Source organism: Mustela nigripes, chromosome 3 (genome assembly GCF_022355385.1).
Source record: "Mustela nigripes isolate SB6536 chromosome 3, MUSNIG.SB6536, whole genome shotgun sequence".
NCBI classification, from domain to species: domain Eukaryota; kingdom Metazoa; phylum Chordata; class Mammalia; order Carnivora; family Mustelidae; genus Mustela; species Mustela nigripes.
In genome coordinates this window covers 96,850,610-96,863,558 of record NC_081559.1, presented here as the reverse complement: position 1 = coordinate 96,863,558, position 12,949 = coordinate 96,850,610, and the positions used below count along the sequence as shown (strand labels likewise).

Here is a 12,949-nt window from a genome sequence, read left to right as displayed (position 1 = left end):
TCCCAGGTAAGTCCGATGTTCAGGGAAGGATGAGAACTCCTCGGACTTTACCTGCTCCAACCCCTGTGGCTGAAGATGCCCTTTCAGTTCTGCCCCTTTCCCTGCCAATTCACTCACTACCTCTCCTGCCCTTTATTGACCATCTCGTATGTTCTCAAAGACCCCAGGGCAGTTCACTTCCTATGTGTGTTTCCCTCCTTTTGTTCTTCTGTGACTGACCCTCCCTCTCACTTCTTCCAGGCTAGGAGCCCCATGACTTCCCAAGCCTGGGTGACCCTGATGCCTGACAAATATTTGTAGGATACAACTGGATCCATCTAAATGTAAGGCCACATCGTGAGATCTTACTTTCCTTTTTTCTTTTTTTTTTTTTTAAGATTTTATTTATTTATTTGATAGACAGAGATCACAAGTAGGCAGGAAGGTAGACAGAGAGAGAGAGGAGGAAGCAAGCTCCCCACCGAGCAGAGATCACGACTCCAGCAGAAGGCAGAGGCATTAACCCACTGAGCCACCCAGGCACCCCTACTTCCTTTGTTTTTCCATGTGTCATTATAATTCTCTCCATGGGAATTAGTTGGTTCTAAAGGAACCCTGGCCAAGGCATTAGTAAGAACAAACAGCAATTCACTGCTTGCTAGCAAACTGTGTGTCTAACAGCTAGAGGAAGAAACTAGACTCAAGCATTCAAACCTCCAAACCCCTTAAGAAATCAAGACTGGTCCTTGGTGTTGTCTTTGTATTGCAAGGCAAGGAGAGGAGGAGCTAGGTAGAGGGCATGTAAAGTGGTGAAGTGTGTGTGTGTGTGTGTGTGTGTGTACACTAGTGTGTACACGTGTGTGCCAGTAAGCCCCTGTGTCTGTGATGTGGCTCTGTTTCCTTCTGAATGAACATACCCTTTTTTTTTTTAGAACATACAGAAGGGATTTCCTACTCCCAAGTCTTTTCCCCAAATTCTCAACATGTTCTTCATTTCCCAGAAAATAACAATCAGTGCAAAAGAGATTGAAGAACATTTTAATTTTAGATTATATCCACTTGTGTATGTTTTATGAAACCCACTATAGCAAGGAAATAACTTACATGAGCCCTTACCTTGTTAGTTTGTCTAATTAGTCTAAAAAGTCTTGAAAAGAATTTCCAGTTGGCATTATTACTCCACTCAAATACCCCTTTGAGAGTGCTCTCTTATAATGCATAGAAATAATTGTCTACCCTCACGCAATTAGTTACAAAACAACTGGCATGTGTAATCAGGGGCCAGTATCATGAATGCAAAACATTTGTACCGTTCAGAGGTAGTTCTAAGTTGCAAATCACCTCTTTGGCAGCAGTTAATTTTTGCAATTAAGATCAGAGAGACTCTCTCTCTGAAAATTCTGTCTTCAGTCGAAACTCTATGTGAAATTATTCTGTGGATGCAAAATTATGTTTGACCCAACACACTCTGATGAAACCTTCCGAATGCAGGGGTAGGGAGGGAGCATATGGAAAACGAGACGAGCAGTTTCCACAAAGAAAGGCTGTGAGCTTTTTGACTGATGAGGAGGGATGACCTGTGGGAGAATTGTGACAAAGAAGAGCTTCCTGTGGTGTGACCCACATGAATTTAACTTCTGAATACAGATTCAACCTCATTAGAATTTCCGCACATGACGCTAAAGTGAAACTTTACTGATCAATACATATGACCCAAGGGCAATATTTGTTCCTTTCAATATCCTTGGATCTATTTGGTCTTTCTTGCCCTAAACTTTGATTGGACCAAGAGCCTGGGGGATGGGATTGAGAAGCGCTGAACTGGCCTCACTAGACTGAGTCATCATTCCCCCCTTATGTCAACTTACTTCAGCTATTCTTTTGACTTTGGGCATTGCAAAGATTATTCTTAGTCTTTTTAAGTCCTGAGAGGGCAGAGCACTGCAAATACCACTTTGCTTTACTGACTGATATATGGCTAGAAATATTAAACAGGTTAAGTAACTTTCTGGAAACATGCTGAGTGTTCTTCAACTACACGAGTGTAACGGTAAGGCAAAGTGGTCCATAGTACAAGGACAGTGGCTCTCAAACTGTCACCTGGAGAGCCTGCAAACACACAGACCCTCATGCCCACTCTCAGAGTCCCTTCTGTGGGATGTCTAGGGTAGGACCTCTGAACGTGCATTTCCAACAACTTCCCAGGTGAGACTGATGCTGTCGGCTCACATTTTCAGAATTCCTGGTGTAAGAAACTCCTGGTCACAGCTGCAGCTCTGGGGAGAGACACCGCTTCCCTTTTGGAAGGAGGGGAGAGGTATATGGTGGCAGTGATGATGTCCTAAGGGGGATTTGAAGCTGAGTTCTTCACAGTGTAATCCATCGCCTTCTGGGACAGTGCAGGGGAGGGGAGGAAAGATCAAGAGTTTTCCGGAAAAGGTTTTCTTAATTGTTAGTGAGGAGAAAAAGACTGAAGATCTATATACTAGATTCCCCTGGTAAGGTAACAGAACATGATAAAATGTAGTTGTGCTTATTTTCTGAAAACCTGGGTCAGCTATTTCAAAACAATCCTAAGATAACTAGATAGATATGTGCCAGTTTTAGGGTTTGGGGATAGATGACTCAGAAAGTCATCCCATTAAAGTGGTAACTCGAATCACCAACAAAACCCCAGATGAGAGCTCAGCAGTGAGGCGAATGGCCAGTCCTTCCTGGGTGTTACTGCGCACGGAGACTGGCGGTAGGATTCCTCACAGAGCGTGAGAGGAATGGCTGAGGAGAACGAGGGTCCTGCACACACTTCAATTTTCCCCTCACCTCCCAGGAGCTCAGAAACGCCCACCATCTTCAGCTTCATCTCTTCATTATCATCAAATAATATTTCTTGAGTTTACTCACGCGTGTGGCTCTGTCTTTTCCCATTCTGCTCACATTTTCTTCCTCATTTCCCTTTCTCTTCTTGGCTTGTTCTCAATCTACTGATTTTTTTTCTTCCCCTCTGACTGCCAACTGTGAACATCATCCCCACCCACTCTATCAAGGATTTGCTTTTTCAGAAACGGGATCCAACTGGAGATGCAGCGTGCCTTGACATGGCTTTTCTCGTTCACAGGCTGGGGCTCACACTTACTGGACAGAAGGAATTTATCATACAGTGAAGCATGCCCCAACTGTGCCCCAAGAATATTAAGTAATAAGCAAAAGAAATTTCCAGATGCCTGTACAATAAAATAGGGAGAGGAGGGAATAGGAAGAGGAAGGGGGAGAGAGACTGACCTTCCTTCTCAATGTCCACATACATGTTTGCAACCTTCCTTTGGAGGACAAAAAGCTTCCTAAATTCCTAAAAGGTCCAGCATTTTGTGAAGAACCATTCTAGTCTGCTTACCTCGTCAAGACATCGCTCATACTGTTCCCTTTGATTTTCATTTTCCAAAGCCAATGCTGAATTCTCTGCCTGCAGTGAGAAACAAAAATAATACAGATAAATCAATGAAACGTTGTGTTAGGTGACAACTTATTCAATACAGTTACTAAATATATCTCCTCAGGATCCAAAACAATCTTTTAGAAGAATCTTTGACAACTTTGCTCTAAGTGCTATTATAAATATCTCAGGGATGACTTCTGTCTTATCAGCTTGTTCACAAAAGTGTATTACCATTTAGAGAAATGCAAGACTTGATATTCTGAACAGGTAGCAAATCAAATCATGGCCTGATGTGAGAGTGTTCTGTAAAAAGATTACCATGTTTATTTCATTCTATGAAAATGTAAATGTAAGAAATGCCTCAATCCACTTCATTAAGACCTGCTACAGTTTCCCAACCCAATATTTGTTCAGGCCATAGAAAAGAATCTCAGGTAAATTCATGAGAGCATAGTTCCAAATGCAAACCAAGCATGTTGTTTTCCTTGTTAATCAATGGCTATTAAGCATAAGAATATAACGAGAAATTTAAGAATCGAACTACACTTGAGTATCCACTCCCCCTTTATAAAAATTACAGCTTTCCTGCTCCTCAGAGCCAGGTAGCTATCTGAATGGCAAGTAGGTTATTAGAGGAGACTAGGTTGATCACGGTGACCTGGTCACCAGCGGAACAATAAGGAGAACACACTGGTGTAAGCATATTAGGTTTTAGAAGGAGCATGAAATGGTGACATGGGAACTGTCCTCCCCATGGGTGACCTGCGTCCCCTCCGGCTAGTACTGGCCTCCTCTGAGTCTTGAGCTGGGCAAGTTAACCCTTCCCAAAGAAAGCAGCAGTGAGCACACCCCTCTTTTCTCCTTATAGTTTCTTCCTATTTAAGGAAATACAAAACAAAATACCAAAAACTTCCTATTTGGAAATAATTTCAAACTTGCAGATGATTTGAAAGAGTAGTATGAAGAACTCCCACATTCCCTTTCCTCAGATTCACCAGGTGTTAACAGTTTGCCACACTTGAGAGATCACACGATCATTCTCTCTTTCTTTCATCGTTTCCCCCTGCAACTTGAAAGGGAGCTGCAGACACGATGCCCTTTGTCCCTAAATTCTTCTGTGTATATTTCCTAATAACAAAAGCAGTGTTTTACACAACCATGGTATCATTGTCAAGTTCAGGAAATATTAATTGATACAACACTACAGTCTGATCTTCAGTACCTATTCCAACTCATCCATTGTCCCAATAGTGTCATCACAGCGATTTTTTTTTCAGTCCTGAAATCCATTCAGAGTCAGGCACGTACTACATCTATTTGTCATTCGTAGAGGATGCTGGAACGTTCCAGAACAGTCCTTCATCTTTCATGCTATTAATTTCTTTTTCTGTTTTCATTTCTTCCTTCCTTCCTTCCTTTCTCTTACTCTCCTTCTCCTCCTCCTTTTTCTTTCTTGGAAGAGTAAAGGCCAATTATTTTGTGGAATGCCTCTTACTTAGGGTTTGTTTCAAGTTTCCTTCTGCACACTTGGCAGGAGTAGCACATGATGGATGTTGGGTCCTTCTCAGTGCATCCTATAAGAATCATACCATGTCCATGTATCCATTACCGGACATGTTAGCTTGTCCAGTATGGTTAAGGTTACATGGTTAAGGTGGGGTCTGACAAATCTCTCCACTCCAAAGCTACTTTCCTTTTGTACCTAATAAATTGTGCAGAGATGTTTTTAGACTATGAAAATATCATATTTCTCATCAAACTTTCATCAGTTTATCTTAGCAACCACTGATGAATCTTACCTGAATCAATGATTCCTACAGTTGCACATGGTGACTTCTCACTCCATTTATTCCACATACATTTATGAATTTACATTCTATCATAAGAAAATGCTTTTCCTGTTTATTACTTATCTGTATGAATCCACAGATTCTTATATTATTGAAAGGGTTCTAAGTCATTGCCATATGTATTATGATGCTCAAGTTATCCCAGCTTTAGAAAGGTGAATGTCTATAACCTGTGTCCTTTTGACTGTTTTCACCACCTTGAAAAGACCTTTTTTTTAGGCTCAGGGAAATGTTCCAAGCCCACTTTTCTTTCTCTTTATGCCATTCCTAAAATCAGCCATTTCTCAAAGGAATTCTGCTTGCTTTTAGTTGGGGAATGATAATTGGAAAAAAAAAAAAGATCTGGTTATTAGTGTATGCCTGTGAGAAGTCATTCTTCCAGTCCCTTTCAGTCAAAGGGTCTCTTTCTCTTCTCACTATACCTATACGCACACATACACACACACACACTCTCTCTCTCTCTCTCTCTCTCTCTCTCCAGCCCCTACAGAACTCCTCTTTGCCTCCCTCATTTCATATTTGTCTTCCTCTTCCACTGTAAGAACACAGGCAGTCATACTTTCACTCATTTACTCAACCCCACAGTGCATGCAAGATTGCTACTGTATGGGAAAGAGTAGTAAGGATTTGTAATGTGTTTTTCCTTTAGAATGTGGGTACACAGTAATGATGCTATGGTCAAAAGTTAGTTAATTGGTCACTGTCACCCATCTCTGTTATTATGCTATTTATTCCTTTGTGCAGTTCAGCTTGTTTCTGACAGTACTCAGATTTAATTTCTCTTCTTCTTGTACATGTCATCTAAATTTCTGAATATAGAAAATATTAATATGATTCCCAAAGTCAACACTATACTAAAGAGACCCTCAGGGAGGTGTCACTTCCTCTCCTACTTCTCCTCCAGTCCCCTCCACCTTTTGCAGTTTCTTTAATAGTGTTTATTATTCCCTTTTAGGTATTACTTTATTACTACTTATTACTATTACTACCACTATTTATTACTATTACTTACTTTATTACTATTTACTATCTAGTTAAAATCGCGTTCCTCGGGGCACCTGGGTGGCTCAGTGGGTTAAAGCCTCTGCCTCAGCTCAGGTCATGATCCCGGGGTCCGGGGATCGAGCCCCGCATCGGGCTCTCTGCTCAGCGGGGAGCCTGCTTCCTTTCCTCTCTCTCTGCCTCTCTGCCTCCCTGTGATTTCTGTCTGTCAAAATAGATAAAATCTTTAAAAAAAAAAAAATCGTGTTCCTCGGTTCCCTCCAGTTACAGGTGCCACAATCATTTCTCCCCTCAGTTCTTCTTCCTACAAGTCTCTTGTCACATTCTTTTCTACTTTATCAGCGTGTTTCACTGTTCATGCACCCTATTCCTACTCTTATTTTAACGTCTTTACCATATGATGATTGGAGGATGTTGGTCTTATATTTCTCTAGCATCCTAAAATTTTCCCTCTTCCTTTCCTCGGCAGAACCAGATATTCCAATGGCACCTCTTCTTCTCTCTTGCTTCCTTCTCCCCAGAAACCTTGCTTCTCTGAGATTGCGCTCCCTCCCCCCAACTTTCAAGCCCTGCCCTGCATACATAGACAGCACTGGGCACATCGAGTCTCCATTTGTGGTCAGTACGAGGAGCGCTTTGTCCCCACACTCTGCCACCACCCTCTCCTGGGACACAGAGGCTTGTAACCACAGCTCTGAGGGTATTTGGTGTTTGTCTACTGAACAGTGATTTGAAGTTCTAATGTTCCGTTTTCTGGTAACGTAGAAGGTACGGGTTGTATGTGGTTTTATTTGTGTCTCTGATGTCTGCAATATTTTCTCTGACGGGTGTCTAAAAAGCTCCAGATTGAGGCCAGTTTGTTATTTTCATCTACAGTGAAACTTAGATAAAGTAATCAAATGAAAATGGGGGGAAAGTTCAGGGAAATTGCTAGCAGAAGCCTTTTGGGAAGTGCTCTTGCCACTGTTGGATCATCTTGACCTATTCCTGGTTCACGTCTGAGGATTCAACCCCTGTTTCTTCTTCAGGTACCAGTTCCAATACTTGGCTTTGACTTCTTTCCTCTGACCTCGTCCCTGTTTCAGCATCCACCCAAATACATCCGTCCCTGCAGTCCGATCCTGCAATGCTCTTTCCATTCTTGTCATGGGCAGACATCTCCCACGCAACCCAGCGATGCTATCCTCAGGCTGATCGGCTGTTTGGACTTACTCAATATTGGTTATCCCTGGACTGTTTCTTCCCACCTCCAACCCCCAACTTTCTAACACTCAACTGAAAGCTGTTTCCTTATTGCTTGTTGCTGTTTCCTTCAGGGATGGTTGTCGTCTGTCACACCGAACCTCTTTCATATCTGTGGCTGGTGTAACGTCTCTGGTCCTCCCTCAGCCCAGGCGGGAGGGCGGGCTCCAGTTTCTAGCCCCATGGTTGCAGACTACCTGGCACTACCCGGTTATGAAACCTTTAACAAGCCATTTGAGCTTGCCGGGTTCACGGTTCCTTAGGCAATAAATGAAGGGAACAGCCTAACCAATCTACAAAGTGACTTCCAGTTCAAATATTTGTATATCGTGAATCACAGGGGAACGGCTCGAATTCCATTTCTATAAAGTCGCTGCTTTCTTCAGAGAAATTGAGCTCGCGTGGGGTCTGCTGGTTTCAGGAAGGCGACAGCACAAAGGATAATGGGAAGAGATAAAGGAGAGAATGGCAATGCCAGTTTACATTGTTTTCACTTTAAATGTCTTGGAAAAAATGGGTAAGGAAATAAAGCTGAAAATGGGAGTTGATATGGGATGTCTCTATCTCGCTCCTACTCACAATATCATGTTGCAATAACACTACAATCGATCCATTCAGATAATTACCATCATTATACCGCTTACATTACTTGCCTCACGTTTATTGCTCTGACAATCTATTACAGGCAAGCAAATTAAACACCTAAAGGGTGCTGGGGAAGACACTAGTCGTCACAGTTATGGTGAATGTGCTCAGTTGCAGATACCAATTTAATTGATGTAATCCTACATATCCCAGGGGACAACAGAGATATTAACAATTATGCCAGTGAAGTTAAAATAATCTTGAACTCGTGATCTCCTTTAATCCATTTGCATTTATTAGAAATTCAGGATTTACCTGCTACCAACACAAGGCAACAGGGGAAAAAACAAAAGGAGGATGAAAACAAACCTTAATTAAATGTGATTTAAAGAAACAGTAAATCATTTTATGGCAAGAATGAAAAAGGACAAGGTTTAAGAGGAAAAGAGAAGAAATAGGTGTCACTATTGAGAATTACGGGAATGACAACACAGGTCTTTTCTATTTCAAGAAATTATGTTATTAAATCAGTATACCCAGAGGATGTAATTAGAGCGTGCAGGCTAAATGTAACAGTGGGTCTCTGTGTTCAGCTTTGACTTCTACAACAACCAAAAACTTTTGCTAGACCAAGTCCCTGATTTAGAGCTTAGTGTGGTTTCTTTGCAACTTCCAGTTCCTGGGATTTAAATATGTTCCAGATTTCATCTCTAATGTTCTCACACATCTTTATAAAACTGAGCACCTTCATAGAGTATATCCATATTGTTTTGGTTCACCATGGAAAGTGGGTCAAAGTGAACCTTTATTTAAAAGGAACTATGCGGGGAGGTGCCTGGGTGGCTCAGTGGGTTAAAGCCTCTGTCTTTGGCTCAGGTCATGATCCCAGGGTCATGGGATCGAGCCCCACATTGGGCTCTCTGCTCCACAGGGAGCCTGCTTCCTCCTCTCTCTCTGCCTGCCTCTCTGTTTACTTGTATTCTCTCTCTGTCAAATAAATAAATAAAATCTTTAAAAAATAATAATAATAAATAAAAGGAACTATGGGGGTTAAGCTTCTGCCTCTGGCTCAGATCATGATCCCAGGATCCTGGGATGGACCCCCACATCAGGCTCTCTGCTCAGCGGGGAGCCTGCTTCCCCTCTCTGCCTGCCTCTCTATTTGTGTTCTCTCTTGCTGTCAAATAAAGAAATTAAAAAAAAAAAAAAAAAGGAACTATGTTTCTCAAAGGTCTTGCTCTGTGAATAAATTCTAACCAGAGCTTACAAATTACTGAAAGGACTGACACTTCTAAATCACTGTTGCACATGAATTCTCTAAATGCTAATTAGATCTAAGATCTCTCTATACTATGAATTTGCTTAATACATCCCCCATGGTTGAATGTCTGTGTTGCCCTGGAATTCATATGATGAAATCTTATTGCCTGATGTGATGGTGTTAGGAGAGGAGGGGGTGCTTTGGGAGTGATTAGGACATGAAGGCTGGATCCTCAAAAGTGGGATTAGATTTATATAAAAGAGGCTTCGCAAAGCTTGCTAGCTCCCTTCCACCCTGTGAGGACACAGTGAGAAAGTACTGGCAATGAGCCAGAAAGAGGGCCCACACCATATCTTGATCAGACTTGATCTTGGACTTCCAGGTCTTTAGAACTGTGAAGAAATAAATTTTCATTGTTCATAAGCCACCCAGTCCACGGTATTTTGTTATAGTGGTCTGAATGGATTAATACAACATCCTTTTCCACAGACCAAAGTTAGAACAGTCCTACACAAGAGTTTCCTCTATAGTAACAACTTCATTCGAGGCTTTCACTGCCTGTACTCTGTTCTCACTTATCCATCCAACATCCATCTTCCTGTGTTTGCTGCTTGAGAGAATTCAGTGTCTCTCAAGTCGGGCCATGCCCCTGATTTGATGAGGTCTCTCAGAAAGCCCCAGCTCTGGTTCCCAAGGCTGCACCTCTTGTTCTGCTGAGGGAGACTGGGATATGCTCTGCTTCCCTATGGACCCTTCTAAATTCCACTCATTTTTTGTGGTCTGGCTCAAATCTGAACCCAAAAAACTAAAATGGGGGGATATATTAAATTTTAATTAATTTCAGATGTACAAAAATATTTGGAAACCTTTACAAAGAATCACACTCACCTTCCCTCCCTCCAATTCCTCAGAGTTTCCCTTTTTACCACACTTATTTGATCATTTGTTTTATACCTATTTATAATCAGAGATGATTAAATTTTTTTTAAGTTCAGACATGATAGCATTTTTCCCCTTAATACACAAATTAATGTTACATAACCACAGTGTACTTTTCAAATTCAAGAATGAACCTAATCCACTCTACAGACCTTGTTCAAATTTCACCAATTATCCCTCTAATGTCCTTATCACGTCCAGGATCAACTGCAGGTTCCCAGAGCTGCATTTAAAATGATCATTTCTCTTTAGTCTCCCATAACATGGAAGAGTTCTTTTGTCTTTCATGACTTTGACATTTCACAAGAATACAGGCCAGGTATTTTGCAGAGTGTCTTTCAATTTGAGTTTGTTTGATGTTGCCTCATGGTTACATTAAAGTATTTCCCTTTATAATCAGTTTTTTTCTGAAACATAACTATCCAAAGTCTTTGAGATTATGCAAATATCTAAATACCCACACTTTGTCCATTCATTTTAGAATCCATTTTATAGTTTTTTTTGCCTAAAACACGTATTACAGTAATAGTTACCAAATAGTGATTTTTAAATTCCTCTTTTCCTCCTATGTTCATTGGTTTGAATTCTACCAAAAGGAGAGATCATACATTTTCACAGTTATAATGCCCTCAATTGAAATTATTGGTTTTATAAATATTATTAATCTTCTCCAGTTAAACTATAAACCTTCTGAAGTAGGGATCAAGCATTATATGCCTCTTTTCAAAAGAGAAATTTTTAAACTTGTGCATTTTTACTAGAGTTTTGGGTAGAAACTAAACCTTTTCATATTTATATATACTTAATATTAATGAGTTTTCACAAGTTGTATGTTAGGCACTTTTACCTATGTCCTTCAGTGCTGGTCATACACATACTTATGGATATATCCTGATGCACCTTTTTGATAATAGTTTGTAACCAAGTGGGAAATTAAACAAATAATTTTTACTCTGCACATGCCAATTTATCATTGTGTTGTCTATAGTTTTCAAAAGAAAAAACCCAGTATATACCATCTGATGCATGTTGACAACTGGCAGAATATTTTAAGTTACTTCTTTATAATAAGCAGTATGAGAAGTTCAGTTTTTGCTCCTTACCTAAGAGTGTTAATTTCATTCATCACTAGTATTATAATAATGATAGATTAAAGGTGACTGCAAATGCCTTGTAATTTATCTCCTTAACTCTGGGCTGGCCTTACTGACTTGCATGGCCAATATAATGTGGCTGAAGTGCCATTTTGAGGACTTCCAAGGCAAGACCATGAGATTTTTCGCTTCTACCTTGGCCTCTCGGAACACTAGCTCTCGGTGTCTTGAGCTGCCATGTGAGAAGGCTGGTATCTTGAGGTGGGATCAGACCCAAGCCCCATGGAGAGGCCCTGGAGGATGAGACACCATGTGGAGAGATACAGCCCAGACATGAGAATAAAGAAGCCATCTTGGAAATGGATCTCCTAACTCTAGCTGACACCACCTGGACTGGAGATGAATCCATTTGTGTCCTTTTTACATTTATGACCCACAAAATTGTTAGGAGAATAAAACAGTCATTTTAGGCCTCACAGCTTACAGAGCAATAGATAAGTGGGATGAACATATTTAGGCGATAAGCTAGAACATCATTTCTTCCAGGCATGCACTCAGTTGTTGAGTTCTCGCTGTCTTCCAAATAGCATGCTGGGGAGGATACAAAGATATATAAAACATAAGGGCTACCTCAAAGAAGGAAAAAACCTAGTACAGGAAACAAATTAATGCCTCACATTGAAAGCCATCATGCAATAGGATTAGAGAAAAAAAGGAAAAAAAAAAACTAATTTTATGTGAGATAGGAAAGATATTTCCTGAAGAGGTAACTTGATGTTTGACTAAGCCTACTCAAGAAGTCCTCATTGGAATGAATAAAAATAATGTGATTTTGAACAAAATGCCAAGGAAATGACATCTGACTTGTATTAGCAATCAGAAATAAATTATGCCACCCTGCTCAAACCCTGGGTGTAGACATTGTCAAATCATTATGAACATGAATGTCAGGCACCGGTAAATATCCACTGCAGAGAAAACCTTGGGTTCAAGAACGATGAACAAGAACAAACTGATGGCATGCAAATCAAAGTGGTAGAAATTGAGCAGGGGTAGAATGGTCTGGAAGAAAGAAAGTGGAAAAAGGAGGGAAAAAAAGAAAAAAGGAATCTACAGTAATTACAAAGGATGCATCCCTATGGCTACCACTGTTGCAAAGCCTGGTCTTTTTCAAAAATGACATCTTCCCAGATTGATGAAAACCTTTCAGTTCAGTAAAGGTAGATAAGCAGAATAAGGGTAAGAAATCATGGTTTGGCCTCACAGATGGGAAAGTGTCCTCCTCTACAGCTGCCACCCTGAAGCAGGGTGGCAATCTAGCTAAATAATTTCCTTACTGACTACAGTCAGCCTAGCAACTTCAGTCTGTGGGCCAAGGAACTTCACATGCAGCCTTCCAAGCAAAACATACGCATGTCCCAAATACCCTTAATTATACTGTCATCTGTTCTATTTTGAAAGCTGTCTAAAAACACTAGGAGGAGAAAGCACCAAAGGAAGGGCTAAGTATGTTATCACATGTCATCCAAGTAGGCACATTTTAATTTAGCAGAGTGGTAGGAAC

The 12,949-nt window shown here is 40.8% G+C and overlaps 1 protein-coding gene across 5 annotated transcripts in view; it reads right to left on the bottom strand.

The window, feature by feature from the left end:
* Window positions 1-12,949, bottom strand: part of NCKAP5 (NCK associated protein 5) — a 949,833-nt gene that overhangs the window by 196,959 nt on the left and 739,925 nt on the right. For all 5 annotated transcript variants that reach the window (XM_059394413.1, XM_059394410.1, XM_059394408.1 and 2 more), the window contains one exon: window positions 3,371-3,439. In XM_059394413.1, the coding sequence (XP_059250396.1) occupies window positions 3,371-3,439 (69 nt within the window). The remainder of the gene's footprint in view (window positions 1-3,370; window positions 3,440-12,949) is intronic.